This window comes from Saccopteryx bilineata, chromosome 2 (genome assembly GCF_036850765.1).
Source record: "Saccopteryx bilineata isolate mSacBil1 chromosome 2, mSacBil1_pri_phased_curated, whole genome shotgun sequence".
Lineage (NCBI taxonomy): Eukaryota > Metazoa > Chordata > Mammalia > Chiroptera > Emballonuridae > Saccopteryx > Saccopteryx bilineata.
In genome coordinates this window covers 166,202,374-166,215,694 of record NC_089491.1, presented here as the reverse complement: position 1 = coordinate 166,215,694, position 13,321 = coordinate 166,202,374, and the positions used below count along the sequence as shown (strand labels likewise).

Here is a 13,321-nt window from a genome sequence, read left to right as displayed (position 1 = left end):
AGTCGTGTTTTATCCATGCCCACTTACACTTGGCATTATTTTGAAGCCCATTCCAAGTAAATATTTCAGCACACATACTTAACTTGACATGTTGCCAGGTCACTTTCCAGAAAAGTGTCAGTGTGCTACACAGAGATAAGATTTAAAAAACTTTAAAAAATTTTAGTGTTATGGGTTAGATGCGTTATATATTGTTTTCCTCAGGTAATGTAAAGGATCCTAATAGTGTGAATTTGGGCGTGCTTATACTCTGGCAGCAAACTTTACAGTTTCTCATCACTATATTCATCGTAGGAAAGCTGTGAGTACTAGAGAGGATGGCCATATAATTTATTGTCCAATTGGGATGCTTTTTTTTATTTTTTGTATTTTTCTGAAGTTGGAAACGGGGAGGCAGTCCGACAGATTCCCACATGCGCCTGATCAGGATCCACCCAGCATGCCCACCAGGGGGCGATGCTCTGCCCATCTGGGGCATTGCTCCATTGCTACCAGAGCCATTCTAGAGCCTGAGGCAGAGGCCATGGAGCCATCCCCAATGCCCGGGCCAACTTTGCTCCAACGGAGCCTTGGCTGCGGGAGGGGAAGAGAGAGACAGAGAGGAAGGAGAGGAGGAGGGGTGGAGAAGCAGATGGGTGCTTCTCCTGTGTGCCCTAGCCGGAAATTGAACCCGGGACTTCTGCACGCCAGGCCGATGCTCTACCACTGAGCCAACCAGCCAGGGCCAAGGGATGCTTTTTTTTTTTTTTAATTGTATTTATTTATTTTTTACAGAAACAGAGTGAGTCAAAGAGGGATAGACAGGGACAGACAGACAGGAACGGATAGAGATGAGAAGCATCAATCATTAGTTTTTCATTGTGTGTTACAACACCTTAGTTGTTCATTGATTGCTTTCTCATATGTGCCTTGACTGCGGGCCTTCAGACTGAGCTCAGCTGGAGCCAGCAACCTTGGGTTCAAGTTGGGCTTTTGCTCAAACCAGATGAGCTCAAGCTGGCGACCTCGGGGTCTCGAACCTGGGTCCTCTGCATCCCAGTCCAGCGCTCTTATCTACTACGCCACCGCCTGGTCACGCTGCTTTTGAGTTTTGAAAGATACATTATTAATAATAATGCCAGTATAACAGATATAAATCAGGACTTTATTTTGGCATAGCTGGCTTGTATGCTTACTATATTATTAGATAATACATATAAGATGCATTATACATAAAGTGACTATATCATGTTGTCAATAAATGGTAGCTTTTATTAAAGTGTTTTTGTATTCTGGTATATGGATATGCATAAAAATTTTCACTTTAAAATTGAAGTGTTTTGAATTGGTAACTTAGTCTTAAGTTAACAGTTTTTGTTTTTGTGTTTTTTGAGTTCTTTTTAGAAATAGCTATAATTTTCATAATTAAGACATTTGTATTAATATTTGCAGCTGGAGAATGCTGGAGGAGACATTAAAGATGGCTGTCCCCACTATGAAGGAGCTGTGGTCATTCTGGATGCTGGTGCTCAGTATGGGAAAGTCATAGACCGAAGAGTGAGGGAACTGTTCGTGCAGTCTGAAATCTTCCCCTTGGAAACACCAGCATTTGCTATAAGAGAACAAGGATTCTGGTAGACTTTTCACGTTTGTTTTTCTGAGGCGATTGAGCTTACGTTGTAGGATATTTCATTATTAATTAGCTTGGGCACTGCATATGTGTGTGTGTGTGTGTGTTACCAGTACACACACACACACACATACATACACATATATATACATATACATACACACACAGTGGTACCTTGAGATACGAGTTTAATTCGTTCTGTAACCAAGCTTGTAAGTCAAATTACAAATTTCTCTCATTTAAAATAACTGAAATAGATTTAATCCGTTCCAGCCCTGTGAAACATCCCCAAACTATCCTAAATTATGAAAAAAGACATGTTTTTAATTAAGAAACACACATGTATACTTTACCAATGCATAACAAAATGTATGAAATAAAAGAAAAAAGTGTTATTTAGTACTGTAATGTATTCTTACCTTGGAGACAGATGAGTGCGGCTAAGGAAGGTGAATGGTGGAGGAGGGAGGGAGGAAGGGATGCAGGCACTGTGGACATGGAAACTAAAACTACACTTTCTTAACACTAAATGTAAACTAAAACTGCATTTTCTTTGAACAAAACTAAAACTGCACTTAAAATGAAACCACGAAAACCTAATTGTAAAAAATGCACTTTCTTAACTTTAAACTTAACCTAAGCTTAACATTATGTATTTTTCATTTAATCATCACCTGTTTTTGCCTTTTTGTCTGCACTTTTGGCACTTTCACTTGCAGGATTTTTGAATAAAAATCTATCCAAAGAGGTTTGCTTTTGCCTGCCTTTTAAAATGTTATGGAAATGTGACAAACAGTGTCATTAAAAAGTGCTGAAGCACGACCAGTTGAAACTTTTTCTGGGTGTTTCTTTTCAGTGAAACTTGAAAGCTTCTCTCACATTGCCAGCATGTCTATAATTCCACTTGAAGAAATCACTTCCTCTGACTCTACCTCCTCCTCACTACTAATCTCTTGCAGAAGCTCCGTATGTTGCATCATCTATAGCTCCTTCAACTCCTCAGTTGAGAGTTCCTCCTCATGTTCCTTGACGAGCTCGTTTATGTCACCTTCATCTACCTCCAGCCCCATTGATTTTCCAAGGGACACAATCTCCTCCAATGCTTCTACCTTGGTCTCGGTCTCTGGTTTGAATCTTTTGAAGTTCCTGTCTGCAACAACATCAGGCCGTAACTATTCCCATGCCGAGTTCAAGGTTGTTCTTGTAATCTCTTGCCATACCAAATCAATAATGTGTAAACATATCACGATGTTGTAGTGATCTTTCCAAAACTCTCGAAGGGTCATGTTTGTATTCTCAGTCACCTCAAAGCAGCGGTGGAACAAGTGCTTTGTGTAAAGCTTTTTAAAGTTGGAAATGACCTGCTGATCCATAGTTTGCAAGATTGAAGTCATGTTGGGTGGGAGGTAGAGGACTCACGAATTTGAACTAATCGAGAATGTCATCTTCAAGAACAGGTGGGTGGGCTGGACCATTTTCAAGGATTAGTAATGATTTCATCGGGAGATTATTTTCTTGAAGATACTTCTTCACTGCAGGACCAAAGATGAGATTTACCCATTCAATAAAAACTGCCATGTAACCCATGCCGTAGCATTGGCATGCCACATAACCTGCAGTTTTTCTTTAAGAATCTTGTGAGTCTTAAAGGCTCAAGGATTTCTGGAATGATACACTAGCAGTGGCTTTACTTTATAGTCACCGCTAGCATTTGCATACAATGCAAGGGTCAGAGGACCCTTCATGGGTTTATGGCCTGGCAGCTTCTTCTCCTCTGTGGTGATAAAAGTCCTCCAGGGCATTTTTTTCCAAATCAATTCTGTTTTCTCACAGTTGAACACTTGTTGGGGGATGTAGCTTTCCTTTGTGATAAGCGCATCAAAGTGTGCGATGTACTCCTCAGCTGCCTTAACATCAGCACTCGCAGCTTCACCATGCCTCACCAGCACTTGCAGCTTCACCATGCCTCAACACCCAGTGGATGCCAGATCTGTTCTTGAAATTTTCAAACCAGCTGTGACTTGCCTTAACCATATCTTCTGCTGCCTCTTTTGAGGTTGATGGTTCTTTGTTCTTCAAGTCACAGTAAATAATATGTGCCTTTTCACATATTACAGTCTCTGTCACTGTATCTCCTGCCAGCTCTTTCTCTTTCACTTACACCAGCAGAAGCTTCTCCATTTCTTCATGGATACTTGTCTCTAATTGGGACAGAATTGTAGTTCCTTTCGCTGGATTTGCACTTTTGATGGCATCCTTTTGTTTAAGGATGGTTCAAATTGTAGATGTATTGCGGTTGTACAGCCTTGTCAGTTCAATCACTCGTACACCATGCTCATGTTTTTCTATTATTTCTTGCTTTACTTCTATCGACATCATTCTCTTCTTCTTCTCACCACTGTCCTTTACACTCACTTTCTTCGGCCCCATGATAGCACACAAAAAAAGTAAAAAATGCAAAAATGATGTAAGAACGAGTACAGCGCATGAGATTTGACTTGATTAACTGCGGGTAACACGTGAGAAAGAGTGGGATGCTGATGTTGTGCTGCCGATACCGGACCCATGCGCCAACACGCCAACTAGCGGCAGCTTCCGGAATCATGACTCGTATCTTGGAATTTTGCTCAGATCTCAAACAAAAATATGGACAAAGTCGTAATTCGTATCTTAAGAAATTTGTATGTTATTCTGCTCGGATCTCAAGGTACCACTGTATATGTTTTTTTAATGAATATAAGATATGGAATGGATTTATAAGAAATTTTCCATGGCTCTGATTCTTTAAGAAAAAGAAAAAAATTGAAGTTTGAAGTGAAAAAAGATTACCTTAATTTTAATTCCTTAGTTACAAGGACTTATATTTGAATATTTTATGTTTTGTAGGATTTCTGGGTCCAACTTAAATATGGCAGTTGTGGTCATTCATTCATTCATTCGTCCCAGAACATTTGATCAAAGGATTTATACAGTGGCTAGAATACTTAAATGAGAATAATTCTATGCATAGAACTTTATTTTCTATACCAAGAAACTAATTTCTAAAATGATAAAAGGGCTAATTCCATAGCTGGTACTCTTAGAATTAGTTCAAACAACAGCGAACTTCTGTATAGTTTCTTCCTTCTACAGCTCTTTATGACTTTTCTCGTGAAACTAATGTTCTTTGTTATCCACAAGTAAGCAACTGCAGCTTATATCTTTAATTGGCTTTTACATGTTAGTACTATATTTCTTCCAAAATATAGTGTATAATTTTTCTTAAAATGTCACCATTTTTCTCAGGGCAAAAAAATAACTTTTAAAGGTATAGGGGTGATAAGTGGTGATGGACAAGTACTTAACTTGAGGTGGTGAACACACAATGCAGTGTACAGAGATGTATTATAGAATTGGGCACCTGAAATCTGTATGATTATGTTAACGAGTGTCACCCCCAAAAAATTAAAAAAAAAAATATATATCATAAAATAATAGCAGGATAGAAATAGATAATTCAGAATAAGTGATTAGTGCCTGACCAGGTGGTGGCGCAGTACATACAACGTCATACTGGGATGCAGAAGACCCAGGTTTGAAACCACAAGGCCACTGGATTGAGTGTATGGACTCATCCAGCTTGAATGCGGGCTTATCAGCTTGAGCGTGGGATCATAGACATGACCCTGTTGTCGCTGGCTTGAGCAAAGGGTCACTCGCTCTGCTGTGACTCCTTTCTTAGATGTGCCCCCCTCAATCAAGGCACATGAGAAAGCAATCAGTGAAAATTAAAATGCCAAAACAAAGAACTGATGCTTCTCATCTCCATTCCTTCTGTCTATCCCTATGTGTCCCTCTCTTTGTGTCACACAAAAGAAAACAAGTGATTAGATTTTCTCAAGACTGACTTACTGAGATGAGAGTTTTCATAATTGGTTTAAGTACTGCTTGAGATTTTATCCTTGACTAAGACAATTGCCTTTTCAAATATGAAGACTCTTAGAGCCTTGAGTTGTTATCAGATTAATGAGGGATTCTGAGCAGTCCCCGTGATGGCTATTCTATATGAAACTAAATGTATTGAAATTACAGAAGTTGTGACTATTAAATAATGTTTTATAGAATTGTAGCTTCTGCATTTTTAGGGAGATAGGATACCTATCTACCCTTAGGGCTAACTCTGCTCCCCTGTAAAATTGTTATCTTAAAGATGTTATGAGCAGGTTGTCTTCATTTTCTTTTTGAAAAAGATAGGGTAACGATTTATAACGTAGTTCATGTTACAAGTGCAGAGGTCAAAGAATGGGGTTTTTGAGCTCACTTAAATTATTGTTATATAAATTTTTTAAATGCCTGGGGTGTAGGGGGAAGATGAAGAGAGTTAAGGGGGTCAAATTTATGGTGACAGAGACTAGACTTTGGGTGGTGAGCACACAGTGTAATGTGCAGATGATATACTATAAGATTATACACTTGAAATTTATATAATGTTACTAACCACTGTTACTCCAATAAACTTAATAAATAGAAATATAAATTCTCTAATTTGCTGAGTAATTTTTATGAATTTGACTTGTTAGTTTTATGTTTTTATATGGCAGCCAGTCATTAATTATAAAGTTAATTGTAATCTAGATTTGTTTATAAATAGATTTTAGTTAGATCTCAGAATGCATTTTCCCTTAGAAATATAGATAAATCAGGATTCTTGAAACTCAAACTTGAGTCTGAGAATACCTTAAATTGAGTAAAGTGTGCCTATACTATATAAGTGGGCATGTGTGATAAACTAGACAGTACATGGAGTGTGACAGTGCAGGTCTCCATGGTTCTAGTTATTTGTAGCCATGTGAGAGTGAAGGCCTTGTTTTGTGTGTGTGTGTGTGTGTGTGTGTGCGCGCGCGCACAAGAGAAAGAGTGAGGGACAGATAGGGACAGACAGGCAAGGAGAGAGATGAGAAACATCAGTTCTTTATTATGGCACCTTAGGTGTTTATTGACTGCTCTCTCATATGTGCTTGACTGGGGGACTACAGCAGAGTGAGTGACCTCTTGCTCAAGCCAGTGACCCCACACTCAAGGCGGCAACCTCGGGGTTTTAAACCTGGGTCCTCTGCAGCCCAATCTGATGCTCTATCCGCTGCGCCACTGCCTGTTCAGGCTCCCTTCTTTTTTAAAAAATAAAATCCAGAAAACAGAATTTTTATGTTAAAATTTATAATAGTATTAAAATGTTCTAATTTTTTTTGAGTGAATACTAAGGGCCAAATTTGATGTATCAGTGATCTGGGGAGAAACAGGCCTAAATTTGTAGCTTCTGTTATACTAATAGTTTGTTTCTCAAGTTAACCCGTGGAAAGCTCTGTGAATTATAGCGTAGCCAAGTTACAATACTGACTTCGGTTCTGGGAGCAGGGCATATGTGGCAAAAGTGGTGTTAGCTCCCTTTCCTGGGTCTCCAGTAAAATGGTTGGAAGTGTTGGACAAGTTTTAAACAGGCTAAGTTAGGTAGTTCTTCACATTCTGCCATCCTTCATTGTAGAATATTAGGCTCTCGGTCATCCAGGGCCTTATAATAGCTTTAGTCATCCTTTTGTGACCTGCTTTACTCCTTGTCTCCCAGAAGGACCTATATTTTTCCTTCATCTCCTTTTGGAATTCTCATTTACTTCCTCCATTGATGAGAAAAACAAAACAAATTTATGCCACCTTCATAGATAGAAACATTGGTATTTATATATTTGGAAGGTTTTGCCTTTTAACAAGTGAATGTTGAATTGAAGTTACTACACATTGCAATAGAGTAAATAAAATTTAGCTGGCGGGATAGCTTGGTTGGTTAGAGCATTGTCCTGAAGCACAGAGGTTCCCAGTTTGGTCCCATGTCAGGGCACATACCGGAACAGATTGATGTTCCTATCTCTCACTCTCTTCCTTCTTCTCTTTAAAATTAATAAAATAAATATTAAAAAAAATAGCAGTTAGAGATTCTTCACTCTCTTCTTTAAATCCATAGTGCTATTATCATCTCTGGAGGACCTAATTCTGTGTATGCAGAAGATGCTCCCTGGTTTGATCCAGCAATATTCACCATTGGCAAGCCTGTTCTTGGAATTTGCTATGGCATGCAGGTACAGTACATCTGAATTTGCTTTAATAGTTGACTTAATTTTATTCTGTTTGAGACTCTTATTAGTATTTTCTGTCCTTAGATTATTTAGGATATTTAGTTGTATGACATAATTTGTGTATATGACAACTGTTTATGAATTGTTTATGCATGGCAGAACTGACCTGAATGGGAATCTATTTTCAGAAAGGTAACTATATTGCTGCATACAACAAAATACTATCCATTACAAATAAAAACAACTTAGACATTCCAATTTACAGAAAAGTAGCAGAAATAGTACACACAGTTCCTGTATACTTTTTTTTTTGTGGCAGAGATAGAGAAAATCAGAGAGAGGGACAGATAGGGACAGACAGACAGGAAGGGAGAGAGATGAGAAACATCAGTTCTTCATTGCAGTTCCTTAGTTGTTCATTGATTGCTTTCTCATATGTGCCTTGACCGTAGGCCTTCAGCAGATTGAGTGACCCCTTGCTCGAGCCAGCGACCTTGGGTCCAAGCTGGTGAGCCTTGCTCAAACCAGTTAGCCCTCGCTCAAGCTAGTGACCTTGGGGTCTTGAACCTGGGTCCTCCACATCCCAGTCCAACACTCTATCCACTTCGCCACAGCCTGGTCAGGCCCAGTTCCTGTATACTTTTGCACAGTTCCCCAAATGTTGACATTTTTAATCATTTCAGAGTAAATTGTAGACATGGTGTCCTTTACTTGGTGTCCTTTACTTGTATTTCCTAAGTACCAAGACTCTCTTCTACATAACCACAGTACAACTATAAAAATCAGAAGTTAACGCTGATCCAGTGTTAGCATCTATTCCAGACCTCATTCACATTGCACTGTTTTTCTCATTAATGTCCCTCATAAGTCCTGGATCCAGTCCAGGACTCTTGCATTTAAGTTGTAATTACTTTTTAGACTCCTTTAGTTTGGACCCCTTCCTTAGTCTTTCCTTCTTTCATGATCTAGTCCTAGACAGTGATTTTTTTAAGTTACCATACTTTTCAGAATATCCCTCAACTTTGGTTTGTTTGATGTTTCTTCATTGTTAATTTAGGCCATATATTTTTGGCAGGATTAACGCAAAGGTGATGTTATAGTCTTCCTAGAGCATATCGTTAGGAGGAGATAGACAATACTGATTTGTGCCATGACACGTGATGTAGATTTTGATTATTGTAGTTATGATGGTCTCTGGCAGGTGTCTCCACTATAATATTAGTAATTGTTTGTACCTTGGAGCTTACAAAAGCAGGACTAAATAGGAACTAATTGAGATCCCAAGATAAACCATTCTCCTAATGAGTTAAATGTTTAGAAATCTATTTTGGCTCTTTTAGAACCATTTTTTCTCTCTATTTTTAAGTAGTATAGGCTTACCAGACAAGTAGAATGTGATTATTTAATAACGTGATAGAAAAATAATACTTTTCCGGTAACATGCTAAATTCTCACTTATCAAGGAATGATTTATTCAGAAAGATTACTAAGTTGGTGGAAATATAAATAAATACATTTAAGAAAAGTTATCCCTATGATTATAAGCAAAATGATTTTTTATTTGAGAAAAATTTTAACACTATAGTTTATTTAACCAGATTATCTGAAAATTGAATTAGCTGGGAAAGTATTCCCTGAATAATACAATGTTATTAACTGACATTAGAATATTTTGCCTTTTCTAGTGTCAGAAGCAATATACCTCTTTTTAACTCGTTTCTGCCATGATAAGAATAGCAGAATAAATATAGTTTCTGTGGATTCACTTGTTTATGAATTATTTTGACCACCTTTCAGCTTAGAAAGGGAGAATAGGATCAGAATACAAGTGGAATTAATCTAATTATGAGAACCTAATGGAGCAAAATGGAATTGGTATTAATTAAAATACCAGCCTTTTAACTTCCTCATGATGTTCTGGTCCTCCTTAATTGATTATTGAGAGTTATCTGTTAATTTTTAGTTTCTTGTATATATGGCTTAATAAAGACATTGTGTTCTTTCTCCCAGTGACTGAGTTGTTTTAAGTCTTTGGGTTGAACATAATTTAAGTTTTAGTAAGTGGGCAAAACAGACATTTTTTTAAAAAAAGGCTGGTTGAAAATATTGTGTTTTAATGTGAATATTGCACAGAGGGAAGCTGTTTAAAAGGTAGAAAGTGAACAGACCAATATATTTTCTTCTGACTCTAGAGTGAAGAAAAGAAGTATAAATAAATGTTCACATAAGAATGTGAGTATTTTGTCTGACCAGGCAGTGGGACAGTGGCTAGAGCATCGGACTGGAACACAGAAGACAGAAGACCCAGGTTCAAAACCCAAGGTCACCACTTTGAGCACGAACGTGGGCTCATCTGGTTTGATCAAGTCTCACCAGCTTGAGCCCAAGGTCACTGGCTTGAGCAAGGGGTTACTTGGTCTGCTGTGGCACCCTCCCCCCCCCCCCCCCCCCCAGTGAAGGCACATATGAGAAAGAAATCAATGAGAAGAAACTATGGCAGTGGTTCTCAAAGTTTGCGCCAGGGTGCACGTGTGCGCCCTAGAAGATTTCTAGGTGTGCCCTATGGTATTTCAGAGAAATATGTGCCTTTTGGGGATCAGAAAACCAACAGGGTTTTTGGAGTTTAGATTTTTGGGGAACAGAGGTGTGGGGAATTGGCTGTAAGCTGACAGTCTGTCCAACCCCCCACCTCACTTGCCTGATGAGGTTGCAAATGGCTGTTAAGCTGTAGTGCTGGATTGTTTACACTACCCCCCATGTTCCCTGGAAAGACTGGAGGCAAGTTTCTTCTATCCTTTGTTTGGTGTAAAGTTAAGATGATATGTATGGTGGGTGTTTTCTGTACTCAACACAAGAGTAAAAAGAGAGGAATTTTTCAATGTATTGACGAGGAAATGAGAGTTTGCCTTTCAAATATATGCCCAAAGATTGAAGAAATCGCTAGGACACATCAGGCTCATGTTTCTCATGAACACAAGAATGAAAAAACTTAACATATTTGGACTGGGACCTGCCGAATTTACTAAGTCTTACTAAGAATGTAAGATTTATAAAAAGATAATATATAAAAAGATAACTTTTATTTATTTATTTATTTATTTATTTATTTATTTATTTATTTTTTTTTTTTTCACTTTTCTGAAGCTGGAAACGGAGAGACAGTCAGACAGACTCCCGCATGCGCCCGACCGGGATCCACCCGGCACGCCCACCAGGGGCGACGCTCTGCCCACCAGGGGCGATGCTCTGTCTGCCCATCCTGGGTGTCGCCATGTTGCGACCAGAGCCACTCTAGCGCCTGAGGCAGAGGCCACAGAGCCATCCCCAGCGCCCGGGCCATCTTTGCTCCAATGGAGCCTTGGCTGCGGGAGGGGAAGAGAGAGACAGAGAGGAAAGCGCGGCGGAGTGGTGGAGAAGCAAATGGGCGCTTCTCCTGTGTGCCCTGGCCGGGAATCGAACCCGGGTCCTCCGCACGCTAGGCCGACGCTCTACCGCTGAGCCAACCGGCCAGGGCAACTTTTATATATTTAAAAAGATAACTTTATAAAAAGATAACTTTTTTGTCGTTTTTTTTATTTTTAATTTCTCTTTTTTACGAATTCTAAAAAGCATAACAAAAAATGTAACATAAAAGTGTTTTTTAATGTCAGAATACATTTAATTTTGTCATATTTATTTCATTTACTTACCATAAAAGCACACTTGAACGAACTTTATAAATTTTTTTTTAATATTTGACTTAATTATTATAACATATTTCTCAGAAATTTGTATATAGTGCGCCTACAATTATTTGTAGGATTTTAAATGTGCCCGACTTCAAAAGTTTTAGAACCACTGAACTAAGGTGTCGCAACAAAGAATTGATGCTGCTTATCTCTCTCCCTTCCAGTCTATCCCTGTCTGTCCCTCTTTCTGTCACCAAAATAAAAAAGTTAATATTTTTCTATTTTTGATGCAAGAGTAGGATATTAAGTATCACTGGTCTGAAACACAGCTTTACCAGACTTTATATCTTGCTAATTGTTATGGCTATTCACTTTGATGTAGAGGAAATACTGATCATTAAAATTGTGTAGCCTGACCTGGTGGTAGCACAGTGGATGGAGCCAGGTTCGAATCCCCGAAGTTGCCAGCTTCAGCGCGGGCTCATCTGGTTTGAGCAAAGCTCACCAGCTTGAGCCCAAGGTTGCTGGATTGAGCAAAGGGTCTTCAGTCTGCTGTAGCCCCCTGGTCGGGGCACGTATGAGAGATCAATCAGTGGACAGCTAGGGTGCCACAAAAAAGAATTGATGCTTCTCATCTCTGTCCCTGTCTGTTCCTCTCTTTCTCTCTCTGTCCCTGTCACAAAACAAAACAAAAATGTGTAAAGTAAACAGTTTACAACAATAGATACTTCTATAGGCAAACAAGCATTGCATAGTACAAGGCTTGTTTTTCTCTGTTAATGTTCTCTGAAAAGCCAAATGGTAATTATGAATTTGACTTGGATAACAACTTTTTAGATTTTTTCACGTAATATTTTAACAAATACACATATTTTAGAAGAGCCTGCATCGCGATTGCATTGAACATTGAAATTGGCTGACTTATTTTTAAAGTATACTTTTGCCCTAGGATATAATTTAATGATTACTTGTAGTTGCAGTACTTTAGTTATTTGGTGATTGTTTCTCATATGTGCCTTGACCGGGTTGGCACAGGGTGGGGGGCAGGGGTCCTAGCTGAGTGAGCCACCTTGGGCTCAAGCCAGCAACCATGGGATCATGTTGAATGTCCCACGCTCAAGCCTGTGACCTTGGGGTTTTGAACCTGGGACCTCAGCCAGATCAATCAGTGCTTTATTTACTGTGCCATCATCGATCAGGTCCTGTTTTTTGTTTTATGTTCTGCAGGCTAAGAATGGTTTTTATGTTTTTAAATGGTTGGAAATTTTTTTTAAGCAAATTATATTTTATGACATGAAAAATGAAATTCAAATTTCAGTGTCTATAAATAAAGTTTTATTTGAACACAGCGACATTTCTTACTTTCAGTATTGTCTATAGATGCTTTTGTGCTACAATGGCAAGAGTTTGAATAATTGCTTCAGAGACAGGACCTGCAAAGGCTATAAAATACTCTCTGGCCATTTATAGGAAAAATTTACCAGTCCTTGCTATAAATGCTAAAGAGCCATTGAAGAATTCAGTCATGGACTAACATGATTTATATGTCAGTAGCTAATTTATATTTATATTTTAGTAACTAATATTGCTACAGCTGTGTCTCACAGATATCACAGGTTTAGTTCCAGGCCACCACAATAAATGAGTCATAATCTTTTGCTGCCTTCAATTTCTTAAAAAAGGGGGGAGGGGCAACATCTGTGAGCAATAAAGTGAGTGTAGTAAAAACGAGGTATGTCTGTATTGGGTTAAACAAGGTTTGGCAAATTTTTTTCTTGATAGGCTTAACCCAAACCTTTACTGTAGGAAGGTTATTGTGATGTCTAAGAGGAGAATGTAGAGCAGGGGTTGTCAACCTTTTTATACCTACCGCCCACTTTTGTATTTCTGTTAGTAGTAAAATTTTCTAACCGCCCACTGGTTCCACAGTAATGGTG

The 13,321-nt window shown here is 38.6% G+C and overlaps 1 protein-coding gene across 1 annotated transcript in view; it reads left to right on the top strand.

The window, feature by feature from the left end:
* Nucleotides 1-13,321, top strand: part of GMPS (guanine monophosphate synthase) — a 55,386-nt gene that overhangs the window by 18,650 nt on the left and 23,415 nt on the right. Inside the window, exons 2-3 of the mRNA XM_066258330.1 lie at nt 1,432-1,613; nt 7,605-7,719. Coding sequence (XP_066114427.1) covers nt 1,432-1,613; nt 7,605-7,719 — 297 coding nt within the window. The remainder of the gene's footprint in view (nt 1-1,431; nt 1,614-7,604; nt 7,720-13,321) is intronic.